This window comes from Brienomyrus brachyistius, chromosome 5 (genome assembly GCF_023856365.1).
Source record: "Brienomyrus brachyistius isolate T26 chromosome 5, BBRACH_0.4, whole genome shotgun sequence".
Classification (NCBI taxonomy): domain Eukaryota; kingdom Metazoa; phylum Chordata; class Actinopteri; order Osteoglossiformes; family Mormyridae; genus Brienomyrus; species Brienomyrus brachyistius.
In genome coordinates, this window is record NC_064537.1 from 14,125,063 (window position 1) to 14,142,666 (window position 17,604).

The following is a 17,604-nucleotide window of genomic DNA, read 5'->3' on the forward strand; positions in this document are numbered from 1 at the left end:
CATTAGCTACGTTTAACCAACACCATTTTGTCAGAGCCGAAATTTCATAACGCTGATAGCGAAAGCAGAGGAGGTCCTCAGTGCGGTTTCTTCTCCTTCCCTGTTTGGCTTTCTGTCTGGCTTCCGTTGATGTGCTCTTGCCGTCACATCAAGCTGGGGAGAGCATATGCTTTCCAGTGTGCTTAATAGGGCATCAATGATTAGAATACTGATTATTCTCATTAGCAGTGGCTATGCTGTAGAAGAGTAACTGAGTGGCTGTTTCTTTCAGATTGTTGATCATACTCACATCATGTATATCACAGAGAAGCACATTCAAGGACGGAGAATGGACGGGGCCAGATTAAGAGCATTGAATGGCCCTGGGCAACAGCAGACATGTCATGTCATTTAGATATGCATCTAACACAGGGGAAATATTATACAGGCTGTTCAGTGAGTGTCATAATAAAATGACAATATTAAGTCGTATCAAATAGGCCTATATTAGATGGTAAATCACTTTAACTTGTTAAAAGACATTCGTGAGTGGAAATGGGGGGCAGGCTTGGGGGGGCGGGTGCCCTGCTTGGTGTCCGCAAGGGCATGGCGCCCCTGGAAATGTGCCCAAATGCCCATATTGGATGTCAAGACTCAACTGTGTCAATGAATTTTTGGGATTAAGCCTTTATATGTTAAATCCTCTATACAAAATAAGTCATAAAGTTGATTTACTATTTTCTAGTGAAAAACGATTATCAACACACCATTGTCCTCTCCGGGCCCCAGCATTTTATGACATTACAGATATGCTACCTAGCAGCTGTTCAGACCCACCTAAAATCCCTGCTGGTCATATACTGAATTGCTTTATTAACGTAATATCATTGACGGTTTCTAAGTGCACGTCGGTTCATCTTATTATATCCTCTTTGTTGTATTTAGTCAGAAAAAAAATCATCTGACCCTTTGAAATATACATTTTGTTAGCAGTGAGAAATGAAATAAAAATGATTTGTCCAGGGTGAGTCATTTTGATAATAAATTTGTCATGTGATTCCGGCTTTGTCTTGCTGCTAGCGCTCAGATATCAATAGAATAATGCTGGCTGTAACCTGGAGAGGCACCTGTGAGAACTTATTCCAAATAATTTCCTTTTCATTGCAGATCTGTAGATCAGGGATGAAACACTGAAAGCTTTGGCCTGCTGATGCATTTTTACTACATCAGGGAAAACACAAAAAGCATCCTGAATTGATTTGGAAATAATTAAGCTAATTCTGAAAACGGAGAATCGATGGCGCTGGCTCCCAAGGAAGACCACACTGCTAGTTATTTTCTTCAGAGCATTGGCTCCACATTAACCCCATACTCCATCAACACTAACTTCATTAGTGGTCATTGGTTTGCCTTGAATGGCTTGTTTCAAAGACCATTAAGCTACTCGCCTCTGTTGAATACCCCTTTTTTGCTCTAGACGAGAGCGGAAAAGCTGATCAAAAGTAACACTGAAGTAAGTATCTTCAGATTTTAATGTATGATAGACGTTACACACAAAACTCCTGGAAAATACCTGTTTTATGCTTATATATAAACAGAATGGATAAAAATGACAAGGGAACAAAACAAAAACTGGACAGACATAGGCAGGCATATTTACAAAAAAATGAACTTTCCAAACACATTTATTGGGCCAATAACATTAATCAAACACAGTGTATGACCATTGTAAACAATAAAACAGAAAAAGGCATCAGCTTCAGAACTGCTCCAGAATTCAAAGTGCGCCAAGCGTAAAATACTCAACTCTATTCATATTTTTCCTCTTAGTTTTTTTGTTTCCATTTTGTTTATTCATTTTCAGCATTAGTAATAATAATAATCATAATAATAATGATAATAATAATAAGGATATTTACAAGGCCAAAACACTCAGTTTCACACAGACAGTATTGTTCAATGTTTATCTAACATAGCTTGATTTGAGATCGCTGAAGACACAGACGCACAGCTTGTGCCCTGCCGACCCCTTGCGACCTGCATGCCTTTTCAATACAATGACAAAATGTAGTTCTGAAGCCTTTGCGGTCGTCCTCCCGACTGACATGTCCGCTTCCGTTTGATTTTTCTGCAAGGTGTTCATATGTACAAAGGCTAAAAAGTCACATTTATTTCCACTGGTGACACGGCTGTCTTTTTCTTACATTTTAAATTAGTTTTTCTCCCAAAAAGTTAGGTATCAAAACATTTTTTTTATAGATCATATTTTTTGACTACTCAGTGTTTGATTAAAATGTTCTTGAAGTATGAAATTAGGATTTCTGCTGGTAACGGCAAAGTCTTTTCTCGCTTATGTTTTATTTTAATAACATGATGTCATGAAACCTGGCAGGAAAAAAAGCAATGCAGTCTTGATCCTGTTAGAAGCTGTTTTTTTGCCACTTGTTCTTGCTTTTTCTCAAAATACTCATATCTTTGATCATCAAAGGGATTCTATTTTAGAAGCCATTCATTAACTGAAAAAGAAGAGTGACAGGCACAGATCAGAATATTTAATATATTAGGACCATAGTACAAATTTGGGTTTCCTTCCTACAGAGGGACAACATTCATTGTATAGTATAATGCAATATGCAATAATATTTCTGATATATACTTTATCTAATAAACCACTACACAAAACGTTTTTTCTCCTGGGTTGATAAAGGTAAATTTTAAGTGCCCTCACCAGGTAAAAAATACAGAATTGTTTACATAAATTAGTACCTAAGAGTGCTTCACAGCTATAAGACATTTACTGTTTGCATTTACAAAACATGAAAAAAGCAAAAATTTACAACAATTACTGTAAAAAGTACATCTTCACATTTTTCATAGTTCATCTTCACACTTCAGGGAGGGGTGGGAGGTTGAAAATCTCAGCAACAACAGCACAAAACTTGAGTTTTATTAAGGAGCAACGAAAGACACAGTTACGATAATCAACGGTTTTGAAAAGCAATACAATGAATAATGAGTTACCTCCTGACCTCAATTATTTATGCGCAGGGTAAAATTCACGTTTTGTGCAGCTATTGCGGAGATATATTAGCTGAAACAGACAAAAGGATATGGTAAACGGCATGCGTGCAGCCTCATCTGCACATGAAACAACCAAAGGCGGGGAGGGGTGGGGGGGGGGTATTCTGTTGTGAGGCACAACTTTATGCCATGATATCAGACTAACTGTCCCAAAGGAATATAGCAGAACTAGTTAAAAGGAAGGAAATGAGTAGTAACATTGTGATTTGGAACAGCAGTATGGCAAAATCAATGCTATCTGAAACAATTAATTCTGACGTTGCCTATTCCTCTTGCACAAATAATATAAACATGTGTTCAACATTACAGTGTTGCGGTATCTCATTTCTGAGTTTGTTTTCCATTCCCTAGAGGGGAGACAGACAAGGAGAGAGAGAGAGAAAGAGAGAGAAAGCAGACAGAGAGGTAAGCATATAGAGACGTCCATGCATGCAGGAAACAAGGAAAACGGTCCGCCTTAAGTAAGACTAGAGACAAGTGGGTGAAATGAGAAGGTGATGAGACAGATAGAAGATAGCAAGGCAGACATTGGGGGCCACCAGCTGCGATAGCAGAGAAATCCAGCCTTTTACCTCGATACTGTAGCTTCTGAGCCCTGTTGTTGGGACAGTCCTTTCCCTGCATGCTAAAGTTGATGTTGGTCCGGATGCAGCGGTTGTTGAGAGGCTGTGCAGGCCGCACATTGTCACTCATGCTGAGGAAGATCTGCGAGGGCTGGTTCTGACTGAGCAGACGGAGAGAGTGCATCTACAGCAGAAAGGGTCAAGCTCAGGAGGGGAGCGCGAGACAGCGACCTATGGACGTGTGAATTTCTGCTAAAATGGAGGTGCGGTGTTTAAGCAGAGTGCACTGGAAGAGAGCACGGCGCTAGCCATGCTTAAGTAAGCGACTGATAGGTCACAGGTCAAAGAATTACCTGCATCCTCGTCACATACACGGGTTTGTTCATCAGGATCCATGTCGCAGTTTCGTAGCATGGCGGAATGGTCATTGATCCGTCGTACGTGATAAAACTTGAGGTCTCGGGATATACCTCCTCGATGTTTAATCCAGTTAGTAAGTACGCATCATCTAAAAACAGAGGCAGCTTGTATTTACTGAGTGACAGTAGAAACGTTAAGCCTTCTGGAATATCAATTAAGATTTGGTGTTTCTGGGAGGTTAGCTCCAAATTTCAGTCATTTTCAAGGAAGGTAATTTGTTTTTGGTGAAAGAAATATATTCAGACTACAGTCACAGTTGTTGCGTATTTATTGCCAGGGTATAGAGGCCTGTCAACACAGCACATTCTATGATCTCCTGATGATTGCATTTACTTGAAAAATAAAATGACATGCAGTACCTTAAAACTGAATGTCCACACTTCGCTATGATAACTATTCTGGTGGTGAATGGAAACAAATAAGACTTAATGACTATACTGAACAGAAGATGCCCAGGATGGAGTCTATTACTGAAGAGTGGAGCTTCTCCCTTGACATAATGCAGTGACATACTTTCAGTTACTTGGGGGTCTTCCTAGGTTGCTGCTGAAAAATGGAGATCAAGTGCTACTAGGCAGAGGCTGCTGTGCTGGGTTTCCCTGCACTCACCATGACATCTTGTAAACATCATCCACATTAATGGTTTAGCTCCATAACCGAGAGTGCCACACTAACAGGCTCAAATTCCTGCTCCGCTTGCATGTGCACACACACACATACGCTAAAAATAAAACTCTTATTCTTAGGCTTCCCACAGCTTTGTTAAATCCCCTTCCACATATCCCTGCAGTCTTGTAGCTTTGTTCTGGTACTGCATCATCTCCATTAGTGTCAATGTGACATAGCTAATTTGCATTTCCTGTCTCCGGCCCCTGGGTGTGTCTCTCAGCTGACAACAGCCACTGAGTGCATCCGAAACTGAATACTTACATATCATGAAATGGATTTCATTTAGACGCCTACAATTTGACCGATAATGTGGTGCATACTGTTAGCATGCGTGAGAACATCACGAATGCATCTGGACATGACGTGGTTGCCGTTTTGCACATTATTTAACACAGATGTGTTGCAATGTTGTAGCATGACCCTCAAGAAAGTTAAAAACTGCTCAAATTTATCAGTGGAGAAAATCATATTCTAGTCAACTCGTGTAACCGGGTGTTGTTTTCTTCGGACATTTGTACAGAGCTGCCACTTTCTCCACCATGTTGACACAAATGTCTGTGCAAGCAATGTTCTTCATCTTTGGATGCAGCTCCAGCGACTTTGTGGGATTTCACAGAATGTACGTCATCAGGGTACCATTCGCCTACTGCCTCATCATTGCTGAGGATTCTGACATACTGCTTCTCTGCATACTGCATTTTGCCTACTTCATAGCAAATAATTATTCAGATTTGGACTCACCCATTGTCTCTGTCACGCGCCAAAGAGACAGACAAGCAAGTCAGCTCATTTATTTGCTTTTCTATTCATTCAATTATAAATATCTTTCTTCCCATTATGAAAACCTCCCTGTGCTTTTCCCGGTTACTCCTGTTGATTTATTTGGTTTTATTTGTGAATTTTTTTTTTACCCTGTTTGGAACAGAATCTTTCAGGATGACACCGTGCTCGTGCTCAGCTCACGGACAGGTTTCTTGAGCATGAATATCATGAGAACAATACACCACAATTCCCAGGTGGTCAGATCCTGACCAAACCAGCTTGAAAATGGGAGCTTCTGGATCACTGGCTGGCCGAGAATTTCCCGCTCTCAGCATGGTGGAAATGATGGAGCTTCAGCTGCATCCCTCTAATAGAGTTCAACATACCCCTATGCCAAATCAATTTCAGGCTGTTCTAGTGGCTCATAGAGACCTAACTCCCTTATAAGATGCTTCCTGCTGGTGTTTTACTTCTATATGGACAAACTCTCCTACTTCCTTATAATTTAATTTACTCACCTATTCAAATGCTACCATAAAGGGAAATTTTCAATTAATCTTAAGAATAAATTACAATTGCAAGTACAAAGATGCTAAAATAAGACAAAGTCTTACATAACATATATAAAAATACATAACTTACTCTTATATGTTATTCTGGTGATGGTGTCTCTATTCAACATACGGTTTAGAAATGGATTTGAAGACTCAGATATCTGAAAAAAGAAAGAAAAAAATGAACACAATTACATATAATAAACAAAACGAGATTAAATATTTCAGTTTTCTGTTAACATGTCATAGAGTTAATGGTCTACTTCAGTTTCAATATTACAATCAATAAAAGTTTAACTAATTGCTGATGCTTTATTGGGGAGCATGCTCATTCCTGGTTATATTGATCTAATCGCAGTAAAAAATAATGTGTGTTTTATCATTGCCTTTATTTAAACTAGCAAAACTGGGAAACGTATGACTTAAAAATATCGTATAGACACGTTATCCTGTATTAATTTACATTAATATTGTATTATGTGCTAACTAGGAGATATGACATACCATCTCTCAGATATTGCTGGCGCACTCATAACTTTTAATAAAAGCTGATCAACTGTAATGACTTTGCAGCAGACACTCAGGCAAGAGAGTTTATGGTACTGATAGGACATTTTTCATTTTAACCCAGTTATTGGTTTTAGCATGATTGCCCAATTTTTTCGCTCAGTAATTTTTTTTTCTTTATAGTAAAGTCATCTTATGTTTTATGTAGCTGCGAGATTTCAGTTGTATACACATAAAACACTGCACAAAAGGTACAATTTAAAAGTATTTTTGGGGTGATTACTACATCTTAGTATAAATTTCTGTTGTAAGTACTATATAAAGACTACATCTTGTAGATGTTGTGTTTGGATCAACCCAGAATGATCCAGATAACTTTCCTCAAACTCCGTCCGTCTCTGAAATGTCTGCGCTTGTGTTATTCCCTGTTGCTGTACCTGGAAAGCCCTACTGGCAATCCAGACCCACTTTGACCTGGAAGAGAGCAGAAGAGGTTCCTCTCCTGTTAGGATGCTATGCGAAGGGTCATGGAGAATGAGACGCAAAGTGGACCTTAAAGGCTGGGCCACTGACACTTTGCTCGGCAGCATCTCTTTGAGAGCCCTGCAGGAAAACATACTCCAATTTACACCACAGTGGACTGCAGTTCCATTTGGGTAAAGATGGGAGCACTCCGAGGAGATGCATTAATCCCAAAAAAAATGTAAGAGCCTTTGGTATGACTCAGTACATCACAGACAATGTGCAGGTATGGTGCGTCAGATACATTTTACAAAAAGAGTGTTTTACTGATATGGAAAGGAGCTGCATATGCCCCATGTGACATCGCATTAAAAAAATATCGCAAATTGCTGGCTTGTTTCTTAGTTTTGAAACACAGCAGGCAAACTCTGCATGTCAATAATTTGGTCATAGTTCATAATTTGTATTGTGAAGATAAGAAATTATTTTGGCACTTAAATGTGGATGGACAGTTTATGAAATACCGGTAATGTCACTCCGGAGTTTTACTCTCTCCGCTCATTTGAATATGATTAAGGCGATTCATAAACGGGGAAGGTGCCGCCTGTAAAAATACCACCTGCTCTTTACTGTCAATAAATACTCATGAAAGAATCTGGAAGCTGCCTTTTTTATATATTGGCATTATACTAACTATATGATAAGTAGAGTGCTGTAAGGTTTGTGCCTATGGCCTATAGGTCATTGCAGACACTGAAATTACAGATGTGAAGATGCATAAAGCAGCCAGTGCTGTTTACTGACACTTTGTGGTGTGGTGAACAAGGGACATACAAAGACACACATGCCCTGGTCTGCTTTTAACACAATTAAGCCGTCCCAGTTGTGGCGACGCTAACGGCCACTTCAAAAGGTGGTAACTGCTTGCTTCAGAGAGATGCTGTTGGCATTGCTGTTAAACAGTCCAGTGTATTCAGGTGCATAATGTGAGAATCTAATTACACAGGAACACACTGTTGTTCCCAAATGCATAAAACAAAGGCAATTTCTTCAAACAGATAAAGGCTTTCTTTAAGTACTAGACACATATTCTATTTACTACTCCCATTACAAAGTAGTGAAATTTAAAAAGGAAAAATGTTCCACTCTACAAAATATCGATATATTTTTTTCCCTTTGAAATTTTCTATATATTTTTCAGTTTATTGAAAAGAACTTCTGAGCGTTTCCCAGCCTAAATATGTGCAGTTCACCAGCAGGAAAATTAATGTTTTTGTTGGCTTTCTTCCATGATTTGACAGTCGCTGTCCATTATATTGTAAGTAAGGCATTGCATATTTAAGTTTTAATTAGCATAAGTTTTAACTGATTGTTGCTAGAGGCAGAAATTTGGACGAGGCGAAGGTAATTACACACGGCCACTCGCAGAGTCTTTTATGAATCTAATAACAATAATGACACTTAGAATCTGCGAGATAATTAGCTGTTAACCCACATCTTAATGGATAACCTCATTTAGAATCTAATTTAGAAGAGTTAGGAATTTTACTAAAAACTTGATATTTTACTTATTCCTACACACGCACACACACCTGATCCTCAAATTTCCATCAAGACCCAGGGGTTGAGACCTGAGCTGCAGGATGATATGTGTGCTGAGCACTGGGGAGGGAGGGACTTTGCAGGTGAGCAGGCTGAAATCCACATACAATATATATTGTATTGACTTAGTATTGATTGCTTCCCATACATTTTTTTTGCTTGATTGAAAATACTCCCAGTAGTGCTGCAAACAGATTATCTCTGAGTGATGGTTCAACTGAAAATGACTGAATTCCATTACTGATACAAAGGAGCTAACGCTAACTGTTTTTTGAGCTTTTTACACACTGGCTTCTAAATGTAAGTCCTTTCCCCAGTTAAAAGAATTTCAGACTGGGATGACAGTGATCCGGTTTACTGTCAGCAAGGGAGGTAGTGAGACAGCACAGTGTAAAATAATCAAGTGGCGTGGCAGAGAAGATGGGGGGAGAGAGGATGCAAGCTTTGACTTTCTGCTGGGTGAGCAAACAAAGAGCATTTTCATAAACAGGTCGACAGCGGCAACAGCAGGAATAATTTCCCACTTGGCCTTTTCAAAGAGATGCTTATTTGCTTAGCATGAGCACACAGAGTCTTCTGCAGAAAACATGTGGAATGTCCTAACTTGACCCCAACCTTCTGAAGTTCTTACTGTATGCTAAGCCGTAGCTGAAAGGCTTATACTTTCAGTACATCTATACATCATTATTTCCTATTTCCCCCTTAAATAAAACAGACAAATGGAGAAATAAATTAAATTAAATAAGGCGTGAAATACAAGACACAGTGCACCCTCTTGAATCAGAATATTCCTTCCTTATGTAAGAAGCAAGTCTATCAACTAACTACATGAATAAATTATACCACCTTTTGATAAATAAAATCCATCTGTGTAAGCAATGGTAACATGAAAATACTGCGAATGTACTTCAGGAATGAACATGATACACAGCACTTTTCACTGAGGCCAATGAATGAAGGAGGAATTGATGCTGTTACCTTCATGAATATAGATACAATCACCAATCCATTTGGACTTTTTGCTGCCTCTGTGTAGTTAGTATACAGCTCATGGTTATAATGTATTAGCTGGACCTGTAGATTAAAAAAGAGAGAAGAACATAAATATGATTTAAGGAAAGTCATCGGCGGTGTAGTACTGCACTTTTCTTTTCTGGCTGATAAGGTGAGGCTATCTGAGGGTATTTTGGCTCGCTGCCCGGCAATGACTGAAACACGAAGAAGTTAGAAGGTCTCATCTCCAAAACTTCACCCATTTACCACATACAGTAATACAATACAAAGTTTTTGGGTCTTATAGGCTTAACTCAGACATAGCTAAAAAACCCCAGGTATTTTTTTACGAGACTGGCTAAACAACAAAGCAGCAAAAAATACAAAGCAAAAAAGTGAAAAATAATAATAATAATAACATAGTTGGAGCACCATCCATTCAGCCTGTTTTCACCAGACAGTTCCTCAGCTTTTCACATATTCATTCAGGATTCCTGCCCTGTGACTTCATACATACATTCCCTGTCCCTCCTCTCTGATTTCTTTTTTATTTTTTTATCCACACCAAAAATGTCAACCCATGAAAATTAAATCCCTCCCCAAGGTATGGTAGCTTGCGCAGTTTATGAAAGAACAGGAATTCAATGAGGGGAGCTCATTCAAAAGAGCTTATGAAACATTTATTTCCAGCGCAGGGAGCACTGACCGGTGTGGTGTCAGATGTCCTTAAGTCTGCTACTAGCTTAGGTGATGCCCACATATACTGGATATGTACTTTCACATAGTTTCACTGTCGTACGTGGAAGAAAAATTAAACAAAAAAATGTTGTGAACATCAAAAATGAATATTATAACTGAACTGGTACAGCTAGCTTAGCCGCAGTCACTGTGATTTAGTTATCTATATGTGCCCTTAATTAAGTGGACATCTTCAGCTTTTTTAATTTGATAAAGATAAAAAAAATATTAATAAATTATTAATTTTCTAAAGAAACCAGCCGCAAAAATTTAATTCAAGAGAAGAGTTCTTCATATTTATTAAATTCTTTGCTAGTTCTTCATTTTACGTGATTTTGAAAAGCACCCTAGCCTTGATGCGCACACTAGATGCAGCTCAGTTCAGAAAGATATTTCAGGGACATTATCAGTGTCATTCACAGTAACAAAACATATTCATAACGAGTAGCCCAAGGAATATTTTTTTTTACTCTTAAGGAGGGAGAATACATTGCAGTAATTAGTTCTTTTTATTATTTTCTTCTGTTGTGTAAAACGACTTGGCCTTGATACCTGCAGGACATGTGGCAGGCAGTCATGGGGGACACGGCCACCACCTGGCCTAGGAACGCATCACAGAGAATCACCTTCTCAGCACTCAGCACACCTAGCCGCCAATGACACGGCTCCGCTAAGCAAGATGGACAGAGGAAGCCCTTTCAGACACTGAGCCGCGGTAAATATCTGCCTGAAACAGTCCAAGAAACAGTAACGCTGAAATAAATCTAAACAGACATTTCCTATCTTCATTGTCAGAATTCTTCATTTTGTCTACTGCAGAGTGTATTGGTTGAGATTCATTCTCTACAAAAGTCACTTCCAAATGATTCACTCACCTAGGCTTACTTTCCAGACCCATGATATCTACTCTTTGCGCTGGCTGGTGCTTCTACTGTGCAAACAATGTAATTGACTCACCCCAAATTCTGTCGCTCATCTGCTTTTTAAAACCCCAAAGTACAATCCTCCTTGCCTCCATTGGTTAGCTTTCTGTCCGCTAAATTACGCAACTAAAACTGAAGCAGAAGCTGACATATAGCTACAGAGAACCAAAACCTGGCGATGTAGGACACTGTGTATACGGCAAATATAGTCTCTTAAGTCCTAGTATATATTTTATAGCTCGTAACACTGCTGCAGTTTATCAATATAAATGTTACATTGCTCAGCTTGAGACTCTGCTTTAGCTAAAAATGTCTGTTGAGGCTAAAATCCGTTGCACTCTGTTGCACTGTCAATCTTGTGCTAGCACTTTTCCCTAAAAAAATTTGGCACTCATTTCTCCCTGGATGCCCTTGGGCTTTCCTAGATCCTGTGCCTACCCTTGGGACATCCTGGCACTAATGTGTCGCTAACCTACCCGTTTCGAGAAATGTGTCCGGAGACCTGGGAGACGGCCTCTGATTCCAACACCACTCAGGCCTTCCCTGTCTGTTATAAATACAAAATACTTGCTAAAGTAGTTTTACAATCTTTGTAAATCCATCCAACTTTCAACTTTTTAATCTGGACCTGGAGCCCAAGGCACAAGGCTGAGGTACACCCTGGACAGACTGCCAGTTCATCACAGGTCACATACCCACACAATCATTATGATATGAACTATTTTTTCATATCATCACCTTACAAGAGGTAAAATATAATGGTAACACTTTACTTCAAGCACCTGTGTGTAACGCATTATAGATACTTTCATAATGCATTATAATGCATTCATAAAGTATTACACACACAGCTATATCTATTTATAACAAGGCATAATACATTATAGCCATGTTTATTATGCAATTTGAATGCTCTGTGAAGCTCTCATCTATAATTCAATGTTAAATAAATACCTTCATAATGATTATAATGGATTATATTGACCATTATAATGCATTAGTCCCTGGATGCCTCATTATGATAACTGCTTTAAGTAAAGTGTTACAGATATATTTTATCTTCTTACATTTCTGAATTGTGGAGGCCATTTTTACAGGACAGTTCGACAACATATGTGTAAAATATCTAAAGTTAAATAGGTTATATGGGTAAATACTATTTCACATTTATTTTGACACTTTTTGTCTCTGTGTGTATTCCGAGAATATGCGAAACAAATATGCATAACTCCTACAGCAATTTAAACTGAGAAAATAATCTCTGTAGAAGTGCAGAGATTGACAGCTGAGACTTTCTGCCTTCAGGTGGTTATAAGAAATTATTCCAAATAAGTAGTTTAGAGTCACTTCATACTGAAAAAAACAACAGAGCCAGCATGATAAGTGGAAATCTAGCAGTCTCCCGAAATACTTACACTGCCTTCTGTACAGTAAACAAGTCACTCTGACGTCACTGTTCTCCTTACTTGGCTGGGAGGAAATGAGAGATGGAAACGATTTGGAAATGTAATTCAGGGACATATGTCAGTGTCATTGTTCAGCTCTTTTTGTTATCTGTGACATAGCCGCCCCACAAAACACACTGACAGATGTAGGAAAAAAAGGTGCCACTTGTCAACACATTCAAAGTGAAGAAACTCTTCGAAACCATCAGAAAGCCTCCTCTGTGTAGGTCGAAATGCAGGTGTATTGCACTTAAGGGGCACAGTAACATGTCAGATTGCCCCAGCTTCAATAGCTGACTTGAAAATGGCACGATCTTTACAGTTTTAAAGTATTGGTGAACCGCGAAACAAATTTAATGTGACAATTGAAATGTGACGCCCTGATTGCAGCTACTATGTGAATTTTTCATAATGATGTGGCTATTGACTGCTTTTATTTTTCTTATTGATCTATTACAAGTAACACGGTTGAAATTTGACACGTGCTATCAACACTGCAACAGATATACATAGAACGGCTAGCTGCAGCATGTTTCTTATTTTAAAATACGTATTTTTCCAGGTGAGGGGCACACCTGTCAAAGCAAGATGTTTCCTACAGTTGGACATATAGATCCGAGGCCCAGGGAATGCAAATTGGCTCATGTTCCATGAGGTGGTTTTTGATGCCTGGGTTCCACTCCCTCTCATCGCTCTACAGCTGTGTGTTCTGTCAGCTGACCTCCCACAGGTCTGTAGGTGGAATCGAAAGAATTCCGCTTGCTTCCAGATGTATTACATCGCTCAGAAGAAAAAAAAACAGACGTCACAAACACTAAGGAGAAACTTATAGCATCAGAGGAATCGTGTGCCGGTCTGCATTGCTCATGAGTTGGCATGTGTGTATTCAGCAGGAGACCTACGATCAGATTAACTGCCCATTTCAAACTGAGTGTGAAACAGGAAATAACAAGATGCAATGTGACATTTAAATGCTAGTTTGTAAAATACCTTTTAATACGGTGATTTAACTGTAAAATTAATATTGTATTGATAGGGTGGCATGGTAGGGTAATGATTGGCGCTGTGGCCTCACACTTCTGGGACCAGTCTCTACCATGTATCAATGTGTAGAGTTTGCATGTTCTCCCTGCATTGTTTGTTGTGGGGTTTACTCTGGGTGCACCCTCCCCCCCATGATGTAAAAACATGCCAAGACGAATTGGAGTTACTAAATTGTCCATAGGTGTACATGTGTGAGTGAACGGTGTGCAGGTGTGCCTTGCGATGGGTTGGCGCCCCATCTTGGGTTGTTTCCTGCTTTGCACCCGTAGTTTGTGGGATAGGCAACTCTGAATATGACAAGTGAGTATGTAAGATCCCATCCATCCATCAGGGAACAACCCAGGATGGGGGGCCAGCCCATCACAGGGCACACTCACACACCATTCACTCACACATGCACACCTACGGGCAATTTTAGTAACTCCAATCAGCCTCAGCATGTCTTTGGACTGCGGGGAGAAACCGGAGTAGTATGTAAGATTGACATTGATAAAAAAATTTTAAAACTGTCTTGAAATACTAGTCTTGATATTCCACTGCTGATTACATTGTTATTTTATATTTGTATTTCAGTGTTATTAAATAAAATGAGAGAGCCTTGCAAAGGACTGCTTTCCCTTACGGAGCTGTAAGGTGCTATATACTCCAGGTTTCCTGGCACACACTGCAAGTCCCCATGACCCCCGCAGGTTGAGTTTAGACAGATAATTGTCACTCAAGTTCAAAGCAAATAATCAAAAATTGGTGTGTATAATTTTCATGTGTGCAAATATTAATTACAAACTGTCTTGAAATTGTCTTGTCATATTATATGTTATGCTGGGGCATATCCACCCAGACAAATTCCTTGGATGTTTTATATACCGCTCATACTGATTATGATTCTAATTAAGAAAATAAGAATATTGCTCGTCATATTTGTTTTTGTAATACTGAATCATGACCAGATACACATCCCTGAATTTTTAGGCATACATTGCAATGTTGGCAATTGAAGGAAACAGAGTAAAGTGTACATCCAAGACTAGCATCTTAATGTGGTGCTGGGGAGGCCGGCTGTGTGTTCCTTTGTATTCTTTGGGTGACACAGACCTACAGCTGTCTCCTTGTTTGTGTCTCTCTTTTCAAAACTTTGCTCTCTCTCCACACAGACAGACACAGTCGCAGGGCCTCCCGCAGGCTACGTACACCTTTGTACTACTTAGCAAGAAATAGCAAATGTGAAATACAGTCTTAAAGAAAATACTCTTACCAAAAATGCTTCCCCTTTATATAATAAATTCCTTCAACCTGGGATACACACAATATTAATGAATTATATAGTGCATCCACATTATACGTATTATCTTATTTTTCTCCAAATTTGAAGGCAAATTAGTCAGGTCTCCAACATTTTCCTCTGTATCCAATTACAAAGGAAAGGATTTGGGTCACATTTTTGGTCGTTCTTTTTTTTACACAGTGGAAGGTCCCTATAAATAATTAAGAAGCTGGTCCTTCCACATGTTACAGAAAATCCTTTTTTATTTAAAAAGAGAGGGCTTTCAAGGTCCATTGGGAAAAAGGGGATCTTAACCCCACCTTTGAAATGAATAACTTGCAACAAACAGTAGAGTCAGCTGGTAATAAAATTTATGGGGTAACAAGGTAATGGATGGCGTTTATATAATATTCTTCACCCAGAAATCCCTGGGGTGCTCTGTATTGCTTTTTGGGGAATAACTTACTTCAGCCACCAACACATATGGTGTCCACCTTGTGAAGCACATTGGCCATTTTGCACCAGTAGGAAATGTTTAATGACACTGGGGGGTGATTACATGGCCTTGTGTTTCTGATAGGACCTAAAAAGGCACAAACACATGGTTAATAATTTTAGTAGAGTATAGTCTGTCATTTACAAGAAAGTACTCTGCCATTGAAGTCTTGTTCAAAATAAAGAACTGCCTCCAGAGCCCTCTTGACTGTGTGGAGGGAGAGCAGGATACCAACGTCCTCGAATAAGCCTGGTCGCAAGCAGAAACCCAATCTTTCCCAAAGGTCTCCTGTCTAAACAAGTCAGATCCAGCCATGATACGGTGTTAATGGCTGCTAGTAAATGTCAGCTTTTACATAGAGTAATGATACACTTCGATATAATATACATATACTGTGTAGCGTCTGGTATATTCCCTGGAAGTACAAGATATTAGGCACTCACTCACACATACATATACACACATGCAGTAAAATAGGGCTTAGAAAGTGCAAATTTAACCACCCTTCACGCGCATTGTGAGGGGAAGCCGCAGCGTCTGCTGTGTGGCCCCATGCACCGAAACACCCCGTCGGCAGCAGTTTTTTATATTGTTTGTAAGTCTGTTTTCTCACGAATTAAGTTGTAAACAAGCTAATAAAAACCAAGGCAAAGCATTTTGTACATTAGCATTTTATAAAGGAACATTAGACACAAGCAAAGGACCCAATTTCCTAACAATTTCCATGGCACAGAGAGTTTTAAACTTACCATAGAGTACTAATCCAAAGTGACGTTTTGACAAAACCCTTTCCTGAATTTATGTGCTGGAAAATATGTACACAAATTCAGCCTTTCGGGGACAATAATGCGTATACATTTAGAAATATGTGGCATTACCTACATATACTAAGTATTACATATATAGACCATGTAAATTCATTGTGTGTATATGTCTTATACTCTTCTCTTCTTGTTCCAGATGTTACGTGGGTGTTGATTGTTTTCGTGTGACCACACAAGTAGTAAGCTTAATAACTCTTCTATATTAATGTGTTTTCATGTTTTATTAAACATGTTAGTTAAATAACACGTGTGACCTTTTAGCCATAAATAAGCAGTCATTCTTATCAACATAATTGCCATGTCCTGCCCACCATATCCACCTGACTCTCATGTTTCCTCCGTAGCGTGACCCAAACAGGCTGCTTCTTACTCAGTTGTCTTACCTCTTGTTCCTAACCCACATGTTACTCACTCCCAGCTGCCTCACGTTAGCTCCTTTGTTAGTCTCGCATATGCATGCTTCTTCCATCCTGTATTCCTCAGTCCACTCATTGACAGTGTTCCCTCGAGTTGCTTTTGCCCTTTCTTGTTCCTCTCCTCCCGTTTTGATCCCTCGCAATCTTTTTTATTTCCAGTTTATATATGCTGGTCTCAATAAAACTCCTTTTGTTTTGACATAACGCCTGCCCCCGAGTCCTTCGTTTTTCATGTCATGACAATAATTTTCCTCGGTTTTCAAAATCCAAGCACCTCTCTTGACGTTTCTATGGTAACTTGATGGACTTGCTGCTTCCAGTGAGTAGCCTGACCAGATGTTATAGTTCCTCATAGGAACTATATCTTTAAGAAAACAGTGGAACATTATTAAATGCTAATACTGAAAAATGAATCGTGACTACTTTACTCTCATTATTTTTGTTTGTTGCCCATGGTATAAGTGTGATAAACCATTTTGAGGCATGCAACTTGGTTAGTGGCCCTCAGCTTCACATCTGGCTGCATTACACGAAAGTTGTCACTGATTTTTTTTGTATAACCACACACCTCATCAAGGTTTAGCCCTTACATAATGCCATAAGTAGTTAGCGTGACATTATAATGCTTTGCCAGCTGTTTTATGTCATGTCTGCAGTTGTTATTCAAATATGTTCAACAGTAATGATTACTTTTTCCCTTTTTTGAGCATTCTGTCACCACTAATCCACAATTTCTCCCCTCTGCCTCTGTCTCAGCTCTTAATTATTTTTCCTCTCACTCCTCCTTTTTCCATCCTTTGTAAGTGTTAATTATTTTGTATAAACCATTCTATGCTATAACATTTTATTCCCCTGTGCATTTTCC

General features: G+C 39.1%; 1 protein-coding gene across 6 annotated transcripts in view; it reads right to left on the reverse strand.

The window, feature by feature from the left end:
- Nucleotides 1-1,604: 1,604 nt before the first annotated feature.
- The window catches only part of ca10a (carbonic anhydrase Xa), a 158,850-nt gene continuing 142,850 nt past the window's right edge, over nucleotides 1,605-17,604 (reverse strand). The window contains exons 6-11 of one of the 6 annotated variants that reach the window (XR_007398278.1): nucleotides 9,578-9,673; nucleotides 6,117-6,189; nucleotides 3,977-4,131; nucleotides 3,633-3,807; nucleotides 3,001-3,070; nucleotides 1,605-2,495 (exon numbers count right to left, since the gene is read on the reverse strand). Coding sequence is in view for 5 of the 6 variants with exons in the window: in XM_049015753.1 (XP_048871710.1) it covers nucleotides 3,014-3,117; nucleotides 3,633-3,807; nucleotides 3,977-4,131; nucleotides 6,117-6,189; nucleotides 9,578-9,673 (603 nt within the window). In the remaining variant the exon portion in view is untranslated. Of the gene's footprint in view, nucleotides 2,496-3,000; nucleotides 3,118-3,151; nucleotides 3,408-3,632; nucleotides 3,808-3,976; nucleotides 4,132-6,116; nucleotides 6,190-9,577; nucleotides 9,674-17,604 lie in introns of those variants that run through there. The other 5 variants (XM_049015757.1, XM_049015753.1, XM_049015754.1 and 2 more) reach the window with 5 other exon arrangements.